This window comes from Vulpes lagopus, chromosome 2 (assembly GCF_018345385.1).
Source record: "Vulpes lagopus strain Blue_001 chromosome 2, ASM1834538v1, whole genome shotgun sequence".
NCBI classification, from domain to species: Eukaryota; Metazoa; Chordata; class Mammalia; order Carnivora; family Canidae; genus Vulpes; species Vulpes lagopus.
The window spans coordinates 51,901,297-51,915,824 of NC_054825.1; the positions used below are offsets into that span (position 1 = coordinate 51,901,297).

Consider the following 14,528-nt stretch of genomic DNA (forward strand, 5'->3'; position numbering starts at 1 on the left):
TGGCATATATTCAGGTCAAAGTGGGAATCTGCTGATTGGCAAGAGTCACAATTTGTAACATGAAGTGAGTTACTTTGTCACTAAGTATAGCAATGTCTATAGTTGACAGAAGTGAAATCCAAGAAAAGCCAATATTTCTGATTAAAGTCATCTAGGCTTAGTTCTTTAACCTTTTATTGATAACAGCTGTGTATTTTTAAATGTTTCTTTAACAAATCCATGTTGTGTTTCCTATGTGCCAGACACTATTCTATAAATATAAATGCACAAGAAAGCAGACTAAGTGATAGCAGGACACAGGTTTTGAAGAATTGATACCGAAGGACACTTTTGAATTCTCAGTGCCAAAGGGCATTATGTTTAAGTACCTTCTTCCAGAAGGAGCAGGCCTCTGGCTGCCTAGGCACAAACACTGGCTCTTGGGGGAAATGTTCATAATAGGCAGTTGAGGCCATTTTTGTGCATGACCACAGGCAAAGATGTGAAGTAGTTTTTTTTTTTTTTCTTTAGAGGTTTATTGATTTTAAAGAGAGAGCGCGAGTGCAAGGGCACTGGCACAGAGGAAGAGGGAGAGTCCCCAGGCAGACTCCCTGCCGAGTGCAGAGCTGGACATGGGGCTCAGTCCCACTACCGTGAGACTAGGATCCAAGCAGAAACCAAGTGCTGGACACCCAACCAACTGTGCTACTCATGAACCCTGAAGTAGTTTTCTTTAAATATGCATTTTTGTGTTCTTTGCCTAGTACTTCTTTTTTCAGCTCCCTCCTTTTTTGCCCCTCCTCCCAAGAGATAAAGGGAAAACATTGTTAACTATACTGGAATTAATTAAAAACTTTTTAAAAAGAAAGCGAAAACTTCATTCTCCTATCTCCATTTTTCATTCATTCATTCAGCAAGTAGCATTGAGTTCCTATTATGTACAAAGTACTATTCTAGGCAGTGAGGATACCATAGCAAACAAATCAAACTAATGTCCCACCTTCATGGAGCTTAATGAGGAAAATAATAAATGACTAGACATATAAATGATACAACTTAATAAAATGGATGTGCTTTATTTTTTTTTTTTTTTTGGATGTGCTTTAAATAATTATTGGGAAAGAGAATGGCAGAGAGACTAAAAGGATAATTCTGATAGGAAATTCAGGGAAGGTCTCTGAGAGTACATGAGATGAAGGAGTGAACTACATTAAAGATCTGAGGGAAGAACATTCCAGACAGAGGGAACAGTAAATATCAAGGTCCTGGGGATTAGAATCAACTAGGAATAATAGATAATAAAGTTAGAGTATAGTGTACAAGTAGGGATTTGTTATGAAAGGACTGGTCAGAGAAATAGCCAAGGGCCAGATAATATAAGATCTTAAAGGCAATGGTAAGGATCTTTGAATGAGATCTAATCTCTACCATTGGAGGGAGCTAAGCTATAAAGTCTTACATAATTTGCATTTTAAAATCATCCATCTACCATGTGAATAGACTATAGGAGGACAAGAATAGAAACAGGAAGACCAATTTGACAGTTGTTACAGTGATACTGAATATCCAGAAATTCAAGAAGAAAAAGATTACACACATAAAGCACACACACCCCAGTTTATCCCAGTAAATGCTCAGTATGCATTCATTGCTTGAAGAAGATGTTGATTCTTATTTAAGTGGCTGATTTGGTTTTCCCATTGGTTTCAGTCAGAAAAAAACTTTTCATTTTGGGGGGCGCCTGGGGTGACTCCGGTCTGTTAAGCACCCAACTCTTAGTTTCAGCTCAGGTGGTGATCTCACAGTTGTGAGATTGAGCCCTGCCTGTGAGATTGAACCCTGCATAGAGTTCCATGCTCAGCAGAGCTAATGATTTTCTCTCTTCCTCTTCCTCTGCCCCTCACCTCACATGCTCGCTTGCTCTGAATAAATAACTCTTAAAAAAAAGCAACTAAATTTTTCTGCTACTGACCAGGGACAACCCCCAAAGAGACAGAGAAGAAAAATGACCTGATTTATCCTGTCTCTGTCATTTGAATGACACAGTTCTTTGGGGGTAGCAGTAATGATTTTATTAATTTTTCAATGGGGCAGGTTAAATCTTTTGTCTCCTATGTAATGAATATCTTGGTTACAGTTTTAAAGTCTGTAGTTGCTCAGTAATTGCCCTGAACCTTGAGTGTGAAGTTGAAAAAGAAGCAACATAAACATGAAAAAATTTAATTAAGTTTAAAAATAAGTCGGGGACAGGGGAAACAGGGAGTTCCAATCAACAAGCACAAAATCTCAATTATGCAAGATGAGTAAGTTCTAGAGATCTGTACAGCATTGCCTTGTAATTAATGATACTATATTGTACGTTTAAAATGTTGGTAAGAGGGTACATCTTGTGATAAGTGTTCTTGCCACAAGAAAATAATTTCATCTTAAAAGCAAAATTATACCAGAAATTCAAGCTTTCTCCTTTTCATAGTACCCTGCCTCTTATATTTTTTTGTATCACCATATAATAAATTTCACTGAAGTTGTATTTCTTCCTCAGGTGCAGTTGGTGAATAATCGGTTTAAAGGAGTCAAGTATTTCCGCTTGAATACCCTAGCCTCTCTGGGTTATGTGGTTGTAGTGATAGACAACAGGGGATCCTGTCACCGAGGGCTTAAGTTTGAAGGCGCCTTTAAATACAAAATGGTGTGTGAGCATACAAACATTTTTCTTTTAAAGACATTTACATTTTCTGATTCATTGCTTGATGTGAAATCCCAGAGAGTGAGTTGGGGAAAGGGGCTGTGAGTGAGAGAGACAGAGAGAGAATGTGTGTGCCTGCCTCTGTGTGTCTGTGTTAAGAGTACAGGGATGGGAGGGAAGATACAGCTTGATATTCACTAGGCTAACTCACATCTACCTGTCTACCAGTATATAACTTTGGGGAGCTGAGATAGAACCAGTTTTACACAGAAAAACCCTCTCTATTTTGTATGTCCAGCTTAGTCAGAAAGCAGCACCATAGTTTTCAGCATCCTGTGACCTATTGAGAGGAATAAATGAGATTTGTTCTGTCCTCTGTGAAGAGAGAAACCAACTGGTTAGTGCCTTCCTTGTGACAAGCCTCTTTCTCTCTACAGGAAGCTTTAAATGCTACCTTTTAGAGATGCCCCATGTCCTTTCTGCTGCTTTGGGAAATGATGAGAATCCGATGTTCCTTTTACACAGTAAGGCAGTTACTGTGTTTGCCAGTGTATTGGACATGCTGAGTAAGACATGGGATTTTCTCCCACACCCAGTTCTTTGACCTTATGTTGTATTCTCATGTAAGTTTTTTGGTTTTTATTTTTGTTTTTGGCTCAGTAAAGTGAGATTTGTGTGCACTGGCAGGCCTAGTAATACAGACAGGGTGGTGATTGTAGGAATTAGGATTTAATAGGTCTTTAAAGAAATAGCTTGTGTTCAGTTCCTAGAAGTAGATGATGGGGAAATAGGAGGATAAGACCTCAAGAGTAATTCTTCTGCTTTACAGCATTAAGTTTTAAAAAGAAGTAAAATTAGTCAACCACTTAAGGGGGCTAATTTTTTGTCTTTGGGTATAGGAAGGCTTGTTACAAGGAAAATGCTGACCTCTTAGCAGACAACAGAACAAATGGAAAGAGGAAATACCCATATAGCAAGAAACAGTTTGGGTCTCAGGAGGAAAGAACTTTGTGACTAAGTGTTAACTAAACTCTAGGGTTGACTAGCAACAGAAACTATAGGCCTCATCTCTAAATAGACTTTAAAATTTTTTTCAGGCAACAGAGTCTCAATTGATAATGAATTTTTTTTAAACTACAGTTATTTTTAGTAAAAAAACATTTATCAGCTTTAAAAGCACTCTGATAATGAGACTTCTATTCATCAGAGTCAGTGAAATGTTCTCCCTTTTTTGACAGGGTCAAATAGAGATTGACGATCAGGTGGAAGGACTCCAGTATCTAGCTTCTCAATATGATTTCATTGACTTAGATCGTGTGGGCATCCATGGCTGGTCCTATGGAGGATACCTCTCCCTGATGGCATTAATGCAGAGGTCAGATATCTTCAGGGTATGTGACTTCCTATTGTACTTCTTTTTGCAGTGGGGTAGAATTTTCTATAAATTGAGGATATGAGAAAGTGCCTATTTTCTAAAGGTTTACAGAGTTGCCAATGTTATGAAATGTTAGGGTTTGTGTATCTAACAGTCATGTGAGATAATAGATGTTATCTTGTCAACTACTGATAGCCATGTGAGATATCTACTATCTATATTAAAAAACACTTGTCAACTTGATGACCATTTGTTGGCTATTTATAGACATGCCAAAGATTATGGAAGATAGTCATAATTAGTAAAACACACACATACACGCATATTAGATTATAATTAATTATTTAGTTGCTGGACTGCAAGCTCAGAGGGCAGGGATTTGTGTGTACTGATATATCCTCAGTAGCCACGCACAATGCTTGGCACATAGTAGATCTTGAATCAATCTTGATTGAATGAATAACATATTAAATATATAAGTGTTGGTTATGATTTTAGAAACGATTTCCTACAAAAATTTGCTGGAAGGAAATATATAAAGATGCTAAAAGTGTTAAGAGAATGGCAATTATGAAATGGTTTTTTTGATATTTCAATAACATGATTTTATCTTTGGGTGAAAAATAATCTTAAGAATAGAAATGATAGGGTTTTTGCTTTTGTATGTATATTCAGATAGTCTTTATAATAATCACAAAATAAATTGAAAACTGCCATAATTTTCATAGGCTTGCAGTCGTCAAGAAAGTAATTAGAATATTTATAAAATTGTGTGTGGGAGCCTTAAAATGAGGAAAGTGTTTCGTGCTTAAATATATTTCATTCACTGTTAAAAATTCTGTATTGCCAATAGAAACCAAAAAGAAAAGGAAGAAAAAAAGAAATGACTGCTTTTTCTATATAAAGCTGACACTTATCACACCTTTTTCCCCCAGTAGCAGGAATGAGTTTACACTGAGGCATTCATGTGTTCTAGTTCAGTCTCCCCTTTTAACAAAGGGGCCCGTGTGTATATTTCATCTAGCCCAGGTTAAGGGTTTGGTATGTGGCATGGCTGTGGAACATTAAGCTAACTGACTCACAAAGTATCAAATTCTTGACCTTGGCACTCCACTTTGATTTTCTGAGTTGCCTGAGATCATGTATGCCCCAGTTGTAAGGCTAAAGCCTAAGGATAATTTTAGCCTATAAATTTGCAGTTACACATTCTTATTGCTAGCCATTCTTTTTTGGACCACACTTAACTGTTGCCTTTGTCTTATGTAGGTTGCCATTGCTGGGGCCCCAGTTACTCTGTGGATCTTCTATGATACAGGCTACACAGAACGTTATATGGGCCACCCTGACCAGAATGAACAGGGCTATTACTTAGGATCTGTGGCCATGCAAGCAGAAAAGTTTCCCTCTGAGTAAGTTCAAGCTTTAATATGCTTGGGTGGGTGGGTGGCTTAGCAGTTGAGCGTGTGCCTTTGGCTCGGGGCGTGATCCTGGAGTCTCGAGATCAAGTCCCATGTCGGGCTCCCTGCATGGAGCCCTGCTTCTCCCTCTGCCTGTGTCTCTGCCCCTCTCTCTCTTTGTATCTCTCATGAATAAATAAGTAAAATCTTTTAAAAAGTAATAACGAAAACTACAAATACTGCAAAACCAAGACTAATATTTTATAGATTCTCAAATAGCATAGCTATTTCTCAAAGCTAAATTACAGGCCAGTTCTTATAATTTGGGTTTTTTAAACAAGGTATGTTTGAAGCAATTACTGTGCTGAAAGAAGTTTAAGTACATAACTGTTTCAAGGTAGAAAAAATTCTGTTTCTGCTTAAATATATTCTGTAGATAATGTTTATGATTTTCTTTCCCTAGGAAAATGCTATGATTATTGATATATGCTAATATCTTCATAAGAAATTGAACGCATGATTTTCATTACGTGTAGTATCTGGTTACTGTATTACAAATTTATTATTGAAAATGTTAAATTCTTATTTTAATATGACAGTACAAAGAAGTTAGCTTTATTATTCACATTAACTATTATATAGTTACATGTTTTTATAAAATTCTATTGTATATTATATAACTATATGTAGTTCTATACATATATAATTATAATATTAACAAATAGTTATGATTAAAGGCCTTAAGCAGTTTTCCTAAATATTCTTTTTTTTAAAGATTTTATTTATTTATTCATGATAGAGAAACAGAGAGAGGCAGAGACACAGGCAGAGGGAGAAGCAGGCTCCATGCTGGGAGCCCAACACGGGACTCTATCCTGGGACTCCAGGATCGCGCCCTGGGCCAAAGGCAGGCGCCAAATGGCTGAGCCACCCAGGGATTCCCCCTAAATATTCTATTTTGCCTAATCCTCTAATATTTCCATTTCTCCAGACCAAATCGTTTACTACTTTTACATGGATTCTTGGATGAGAATGTCCATTTTGCACACACCAGTATATTACTGAGTTTTTTAGTGAGGGCTGGAAAGCCATATGATTTACAGGTGAGTTCTTCATTTTCTAATTGAATTACGTAGTAATTAGTGATTGATTACTTTGAAATATAATAACTATGGAAGGCTGAGTTTTCAGCTGTGACCATTCTCTGCTTAAGACATCTGAAGTCATAGGCATAGTTAATAGTGCCTCAGTTGGGTAAAAATTAAAATTCTGCCAAAGTTCGGCTTAGAACTAGCCTGTTGGATTCTATGACTTGTGTATCTGTAGCTGTTTTCAGTTTGTCATCATGGAAAAGATGACAGGAGTCTATTCAGTATCCTCCTTTGCTTTTCTTCTTCCCCTTGGAAGGGTAAGGAAATGCTACTTGATATCACTGTTTTAAAGGATTTGTAGGACCTGATTGACATTGGAACAGAAAGCCACAAATTAACTACCTCCGTTGCTCTATTATTCAAAAAAGTGGTTTTAAAAGGTAACCTGTTCATTTCTTCCTCCTTTGTACTTCTTTCACAGATTATGTGCTCATAAGAAATGAAAAATACTACTTTTTCCTCTTTTATGTTTCAGTTGACATTTATGTAGGTAAACTGAGCTATTTGTCTAGCAGCAGTTCTCAAGCATTTAGGTCTCGGGACCCCTATACATCCCAAAGAGCTTTCATTTATATGGGTTGTGTCTGTCAGTATTTCTCATAGAAGATATTAAAACAGAGAAAGTTTGGTGTTTTTATTTTTTAAGTTTATTTACTTATTTAAGTAATCTCTGTATCCAACATGGAACTTGAACTTATGACCCCAAAATCAAGAGCCACGTGCTCTTCCAACTAAGCCAGCTAGCCATCCCTAAAGCTAAGAAAAACTTCAGATTTTTTTTTAAAAATAATAATAAACTATTACATGTAAACAAAAATAAGTTTTTGTGTAGGAGAAAAGCTATTTTTCAAAACAAACAAAAAATACTGAGAGAAGTAGCATTATTTTTACATTTTCATAGAATCCCTCTAATGTCTGGTTTAAGGAAGACACCTGGATTCTCATATTTGCTTCCACGTGCAATCTGTTGGGAAGTGTCGTTTTGGCTAAAGTATACAGTAGTTTCCCATTATGTACAGTTTTGCTTTCTGAGATTTCAGTTAACCCACAGTCACCTGTAGTCCAGAAGTAGACAATCCTTGGGGCACCTGGGTGGCTCAGTTTGTTAAGCGTCCAACTCTTGGATTTCAGCTTAGGTCATGGTCTGAGGGTTGTGAGATGGAGCTCCGTGTCAGTCTCCATGCTGGATGTGGGGCCTGTTTAGGATTCTGTCTCTCCCATCTGCCCCTCCCATGCTATGCGCTTTGTCTCTCTCTCTCTTAAAAAAAAAAAAAAAAAAAAAAAAACAGCAGATGATCCTCTTTCTGACATAATGTCAGTAGCAGCCTAACGCTGTATCACAATGCCTGTGTCATTCACATCATCTCATCACATAAGCACTTTATCATCTCATATCACAAGATAAGTGAGCAGAATACAAGATATTTTGAGAGAGAGACCGCATTCAGGTAACTTTTATTATATGTGTTGTTATGGTTGTTTTATTTTATTATCAATTATTGGTTTTAATCTCTTGTGCCTAATTTATAAACAAAACTTTTTTTTTTTTTTTTAACAAAACTTTATCATAGGTATGTACGTATGGGAAGAAAACAGTATCTATAGGGTTTGGTACTATTCGAGATTTCAGGCATCCATTGTTGATCTTGAGTGTGTCCCCTGTGCATAAGGGGGGACTACTGTATGAAAAAAATTCAGTCTCACGGACTATGTAGTTAAGAAAGGGGAGGAAGGCCTCCTGGGTGGCTCAGATGGTTAAGTGTCTGCCTTTGGCCCAGGTCATGATCCCAGAATCCTGGAAGTGAGCCCCGCATCAGGCTCTCAGCTCAGCAGGGACTCTTTTCTCCCTCTGCCTTCCCCTGCTCATCCTCGCTCGCTCTCCCTCTCTCTCTCTCTCTCTCTCTCTCTCACACACACACACACACACACACACACACAAATAAAATCTTTTTTTAAAAAAAAGAGGGGGGAGGAATACTTTAGATAATTGTGGATATTCTTCTTTTTTTTTTTCTTTTGGATATTCTTCTTCAATACTATACCAAAACTGGACAGATCTTAGTTTCTTAAAGGTTAGTTTTAGTGTGGAATCTGAAGCCATAACCTATAAACATTTCATACTAAGTTACATTAAAATCTGTTGGGTCTTGAGGCAGCCCCGATGGTTCAGCAGTTTAGCGCCGCCTTCAGTCCAGGACGTGATCCTGGAGACCCAGAATCAAGTCCCACATCGGGCTCCATGCGTGGAGCCTGCTCCTCCCTCTGCCTGTGTCTCTGCCTCTCTCTCTCTCTTTTCTCTCTGTGTATGTCTCTCATGAATAAATAAATAAAATCTTAAAAAAAAAAAAAAGGTTAAAAAAGAAAATCTGTTGGATCCTGTACTTCAAATGGATCTTTTACAAATACATTGGTCATCTGTGTGATATCAGTCTTCTCAGTATTGGCTCATTTCATTATACAGTATTTTTTAAAATCACATATATTATCTCTAATCCCATCAGAAAAGTTTGTAAGTATGGGGAAGCTCATTGACCTTGTAGTGGTAGATACAAAATTTCCAGAGTTCTAATTTTTACTTAAAAGCTCAAAATTTGTGCTCTTTTTGGCAACACATATACTAAAAAGCTCAAAATTTATCATTGGCAATAAATATTGTCAGTGTTATCCTTGAAGTGACCAGCTTACTTCCTTCATTTTTGAGCACATATTTACCAGATACCCAAATCTGAATCACCATAGTTGTCGTCATTCTTTCAAGTTGAAAATGTGAACATTACAGTTCAGCTTATAACTCAGTTGCCTAAGTACTTTTCCTTGAGATATCCTGTAGCAGAATTGCTTTTTGCTTTCTTCCCATTTTGTCACCACAGAACATTTTAAAAGGGTTAAATTCAGGGGTTGCAATTTAAAGAACTTTTGTTTTTTACTACAAGTGTGTGGTGATGAAGAATGCTGTAACATCAAAAAAATAAAAAAAGAATACTGTAACATCTAGGACAATTTAATGTCACATCCTTGATTCATGCTAAGGCCCTGGCACTTTTTTTACCCAGCATTGCTTTTGCGTTATTGATAAAAACACCAACACAATGAATGAGGCAAATTGTTCTGAAAGTGGTTTTGACCTTGTGTTCCCTTGAAAGGGCTTCTGAGGACCCCAGAAGTCTGTGGATCACACGTGGAGACCTAGTGATCTATAGATAAATCCTGTAAGCCTGAGGGTGAAGAGAGGGGCCTTTATACTGGATACGTGTGTGTAATATCTCGGAGAGGCTGTGCTCCAGATCGTTAATCCCATTGAAACTCTGTGGAAAACATTGGAAGGAGATATATTACTAAATTCTCACTTTTTGTGTTTTGATTTTGTTGTTGTTAAGATCTATCCTCAGGAGAGACACAGCATAAGAGTCCCTGAATCTGGAGAACATTATGAACTGCATCTTTTGCACTACCTTCAAGAAAACCTTGGATCGCGTATTGCTGCTCTGAAAGTGATATAATTTTGACCTGTGTAGAACTCTGGTATACACTGGCCGTTGAACCGAATGAGGAGGTTTAATCGATAGAAAACATGGAATTGATCATCACATTTTGGTACCTGCCACATTAACATCTACTTCTGAAAGTATATTTGATGCCATGCAGGCATCTACAGCTTGTGGATAGTAATCTAATCCCTTAACCACACACACAAAATTGAATGCCACACTCTAAAGGACCCAGCAATACCATGAGAATTACTGAAAGAAATAAGACATTAGCGCCATGTATCCATACTACCTTATTTTCACTTCTTAATAGCATTATAAATCTCATGGACTTAGTGTATTTTTACAGTATACTTCTGAGTTTGTTAAACTATGATGATATTAGTGATTGGTTTGGTTCAATTCCAGAAACTCTGACTAGTTACAGATTTGATAGCACTTAAGTGTAATTGAATAGCTTATGCTTCATTGCTTGGGGTGTATCCAGCATGTTATGAACTAATCACTATTAAACCTATGACTTAACCAGTCATTAATGATTTTTCAAGGGTAATTTAGTGGCCTCCTAAAGACACTTATTTTGTTTCATTCAAGCTCTGACCAATTTTAGTCAATTTCAGCTGTATCTAATATAAATAGTTCTCTCTGATGATATGACAGAGTGGGTTTTTCCTTTCCTACAAAGGCAAGTAACTGTACATGTAGCATGGTTTAATTAGTCTTACAATATTAATAATTACAGGCAGGAAAATTTTAATCAAATGGTTAGAGCTTAAATATTTGCAGGCAATTTCTTCTCCTTTAAGAAAAGGGAAAAGTACGCATTTACTTGTACTCTTCGGAAAATTTAGTGGTGCCAGTTTCCATTGGGTATTTCCTTATTGAAATGTTCCAGAGTTTTAGGGTGATGGAAGAAAAAGTGGTAGGGTGGGAGATACCAGGGTGTGGAGAATGACAGGGAGATGAAAAGGAGAGGGTCTGTTTAAGAACTAAGTAGAAGTAAAGTTTGACCAAATATCCTCATGAAAAAGTTTGGGGGTGAAATTTAAACTGCTAGGACATTAGTAAAGGAAACCAGAATGAAGAAATCACTGTCTTGCCAACACAGTGACAGATGACAGACTAACATTATTCAGGGAGGAAAAGTTCCTTAGTTACTTTTCTAATTCTCATTTTTTGTTATTTTCATCTTAATTTTGGTAACCTTATAAATTTAAACTTTCTTTATCCTTTTTAAATTATTTGAGCATAATTTAGATTTTGTGAACTTAAAAGAGGTATCTAGACCACCTCTTTACCATAAACTGATCCCTGGCAAGCCATGGCTCTATTTTTAAGTGTTCAAAGCCTCTAAGCAATTTATTGAATGGCCATGACATTTTTCTGGTTTAGCCCTAGCACTCAACTGTTCAAGGAGCTCATAATGTCATCTTAGAGTTTTGGGGTATTACTGGGTCACATTGCTAGCACAGAGAAGGCGTCTGTGAGTTTGACCCTTTTTATCACAAGCCTCAGTGTTTGGAAAGTTGTTACCAGTACTTTTAAACAATGGTCTAAGAAAAATTGCTTTTTTTCTTTCTCACCACTACAGAGAGGGTAGATTTCTCCTACAGAGAAGCACAGCCTCCAATAGTAAGGGTGATGATATACATCAGAGGTGAATTCATCATTGAGGGCCAGGTGGCAGGTGAGGGAGGTCTAGAAATGGCAGGGTGACCTGGTGGTTCTGTCCTTGGGAAGGGGATTGGGTTTTGCTGTTTGTGTATTTATACTGTATCATAGGTACCACACTTTTTCTTATTATCTGTGTATGTATTGATTTTCTTGTTTATGATATTTTCCCATGCCAAGGTTTGTTTATATTTTTTTCAATGTTAAATTAAATTGATTTGGGTAATTTTTCTTCCCAAGAAAGTATTTTCCCCCTTGATTTAAGTATATATCTGACTATCGAAGGTGATTTTTGTGAGCTGGTTGGCCTCCAGGGATCTTTCTTCTTATGATATGCAAAATGGAAATGGTATAGAGTGGCTTTTAGACATCTATTCATTTGAAACCTCTTACCCGTTAATGCTGTTTCTTCAAAATGGCATCCCTCATTTTACCAAAACAAACCTTAGAGAACCTCGTGTACTCTTGAATTCACCAGTGTTTTCCTTCTGCATCTTGCCTGTCCTTTCTTCATATCACAAGGAATACCTCTGTTATAATTCCCAGTACATTAAATGCCATTCTCCTTCTATGGGGGAAAAATATGTGACTGAATTCACATGCAGAAAGACAGTTTGAGCTTCATTTTAAAAACTGATGTGGAAAACATCATAGTCAATTCAGGCAATCAGTAGAAATCTCACTAAAACTCTTTGTACCCTGTCTACAAATAACATCTTAAAAGGCTAAGAGTATATAAAAGTAGCAACACTTTTGGTAAGAGCCAAAAAGCACTCAGTTAAACATCAAATGGGGTGGTTTTTGCAGGCTTGATAAATAGATGTGCTTGAGCAACCATCAACAGGTATAGTTGCTTATCCAGTATTGAGCAGTGGGACTCAATCTAAGATTCGTCTGGGATGCTTATTACTAAAGGAAATGTAATCTTGAACTTACTCTTAGAAGTTTGGATTTGGTTGATTGGGTGGAGACCAGGAATCTGCAGTTCTAACAACCTTTCCAAGGTGATTCTAAAGTTGTTTGTGGGCTACTTTCACAAAGCCCTTCATAGAGCATGAAATTGGATTGAGAAAATAAAAGTTGATTTTTACACTGGACTGATTTACAAACACCTAAAGCAATAGCCAGTATAGCTGCTCATCTGTGATCACTGTTGGGCTTTTCTCACTCTGAAAGAAGCAGAAGGTATCATGGACTATGTATCCTCTATGTCTGGAGATTCATTTTGGAATGAAGGCTGTTCCTTCAATACTGGTCCTGGCTCATTTCAAAAGCCTCATATGAGAGGTTGAAGTCACAATGCATGCATTACTTTTTAAAAGAATGAGATCTAGATATTGATGCTTACCTTTTTTACTACTTGTTTTATTCCTTACAGAAGGTGTATCCCACCTGTAACAATTCTCTCTAGGTGGAATGATTCCTATAAGATTTCTCATTATTATAGAATCTTAAATTTTTCAAGCTATTATATCTTTGATATAATGTTCTTGTTGGTTAGAGGAGGAAGCTACATATATAGAGAGGAGAAAATATAGCCATGGCCATGTAGCCAGTTAGTGTTCAGTTGGTACTAGATTCTATCCAGATGTCCTGACTCATGGTAGTTAAATGATATGTAGAAAAGGCAAATTTTTAAAGAAGTATTTATTAATATATTCCTATAAAACATTTTAAAAATAACATAAAATGGTTAATTTTTCCATTCTAAAGTAAATGCTAAGCATGCTTATTAATGAAGCAGTACTTCTAATTAGTATATGACATTCTGAAGTTAATTAAAACTGTTAAACTAAATGTGTCTTCCTAGTAGTGGGGGATTTGGGATATAGAATAGAGTGCTTGTGTAAGCCTGGGAGCCTAACTTAGAGCTATTTGAAATAAGAAAAGAGACATGGCTATATCTAAACTAAGATTTTAAGGTGAGTGTCCATTCCCAGCAGACATGAAGGTATAAGGAAACTCCCCTGACTCCTGCTTTCCTAACCTTACCCAGCCTCACCCATCCGTCTTACAGCCTACAAGTATGGAGACATGTTAGTGCAAGGTGCTGGCTCCTGCTTTTCTCATTTTGTCAAGAGGCAGTTCTACGTAATCATTTCAGAAGTCCCTCACAGAGAGAAAAAAGTAATATTTGTATGTTTATTTTTGAATAACCCAAATACAAATTTACGTTGTATTCAGCACAATTGGAGTTCAGGTCTTTAATTTTAGAACATAAAGTGCCTGCTGTTTTAAGCATTGACTTGTATAAAAAGAATTGCATGTCTCATTCCAGTAAGTTAATGGGTTTTCTCATTTTCAGCTACATGGCTTTTAATCATGTAAAGTGAAACATTAGTTTTGTTGCATTTTATTACAGGTTCTTTGTTGCAATAAAGATGCTGCTAAAATTAATTGATGTAAATGTTCCTTCCCTCCTATTTGTACAATCTCCCCTTGATTAGTGGTAACTGTGGAGTGATAAATACACATAAACAAGGTCATGTGCTTGCCACGGAAAAGGGGAGACTGCAGAGTGATTACATGGGGTTTCTAGTATAAACACTAGCCACCAATGCATCCAGACCGATGGGGAGGTGTGCAGGGAACTCTTCTGTGCCTGCAAGTGGTTCCCAACAGCCAACAGTTTGCACTGCGGGGGGGTGGGGGGGGTGCCTGGAGCCAGTGATTAGCAAGTCCTTCTGGCAGCTGGGGGTTTCTCAGGGATGCCACTTGGAGTTTCCAGATAGTGGTCTCTGCATGCTCCCTGGGAAATTGCAAGGAAGTTCAGTGTAATAC

At 37.1% G+C, this 14,528-nt stretch overlaps 1 protein-coding gene across 3 annotated transcripts in view; it reads left to right on the forward strand.

Annotated features, from left to right (window-relative positions):
• Positions 1-14,144, forward strand: part of DPP8 (dipeptidyl peptidase 8) — a 69,622-nt gene extending 55,478 nt beyond the window's left edge. For 2 of the 3 annotated variants that reach the window (XM_041743290.1, XM_041743289.1), the window contains exons 17-21: positions 2,522-2,668; positions 3,904-4,056; positions 5,307-5,449; positions 6,429-6,540; positions 9,966-14,144. In XM_041743290.1, coding sequence (XP_041599224.1) covers positions 2,522-2,668; positions 3,904-4,056; positions 5,307-5,449; positions 6,429-6,540; positions 9,966-10,088 — 678 coding nt within the window. In that variant the 3' untranslated portion in view covers positions 10,089-14,144. Of the gene's footprint in view, positions 1-2,521; positions 2,669-3,102; positions 3,260-3,903; positions 4,057-5,306; positions 5,450-6,428; positions 6,541-9,965 lie in introns of those variants that run through there. The other variant, XM_041743291.1, reaches the window with a different exon arrangement.
• The last annotated feature ends 384 nt before the right edge of the window (positions 14,145-14,528 follow it).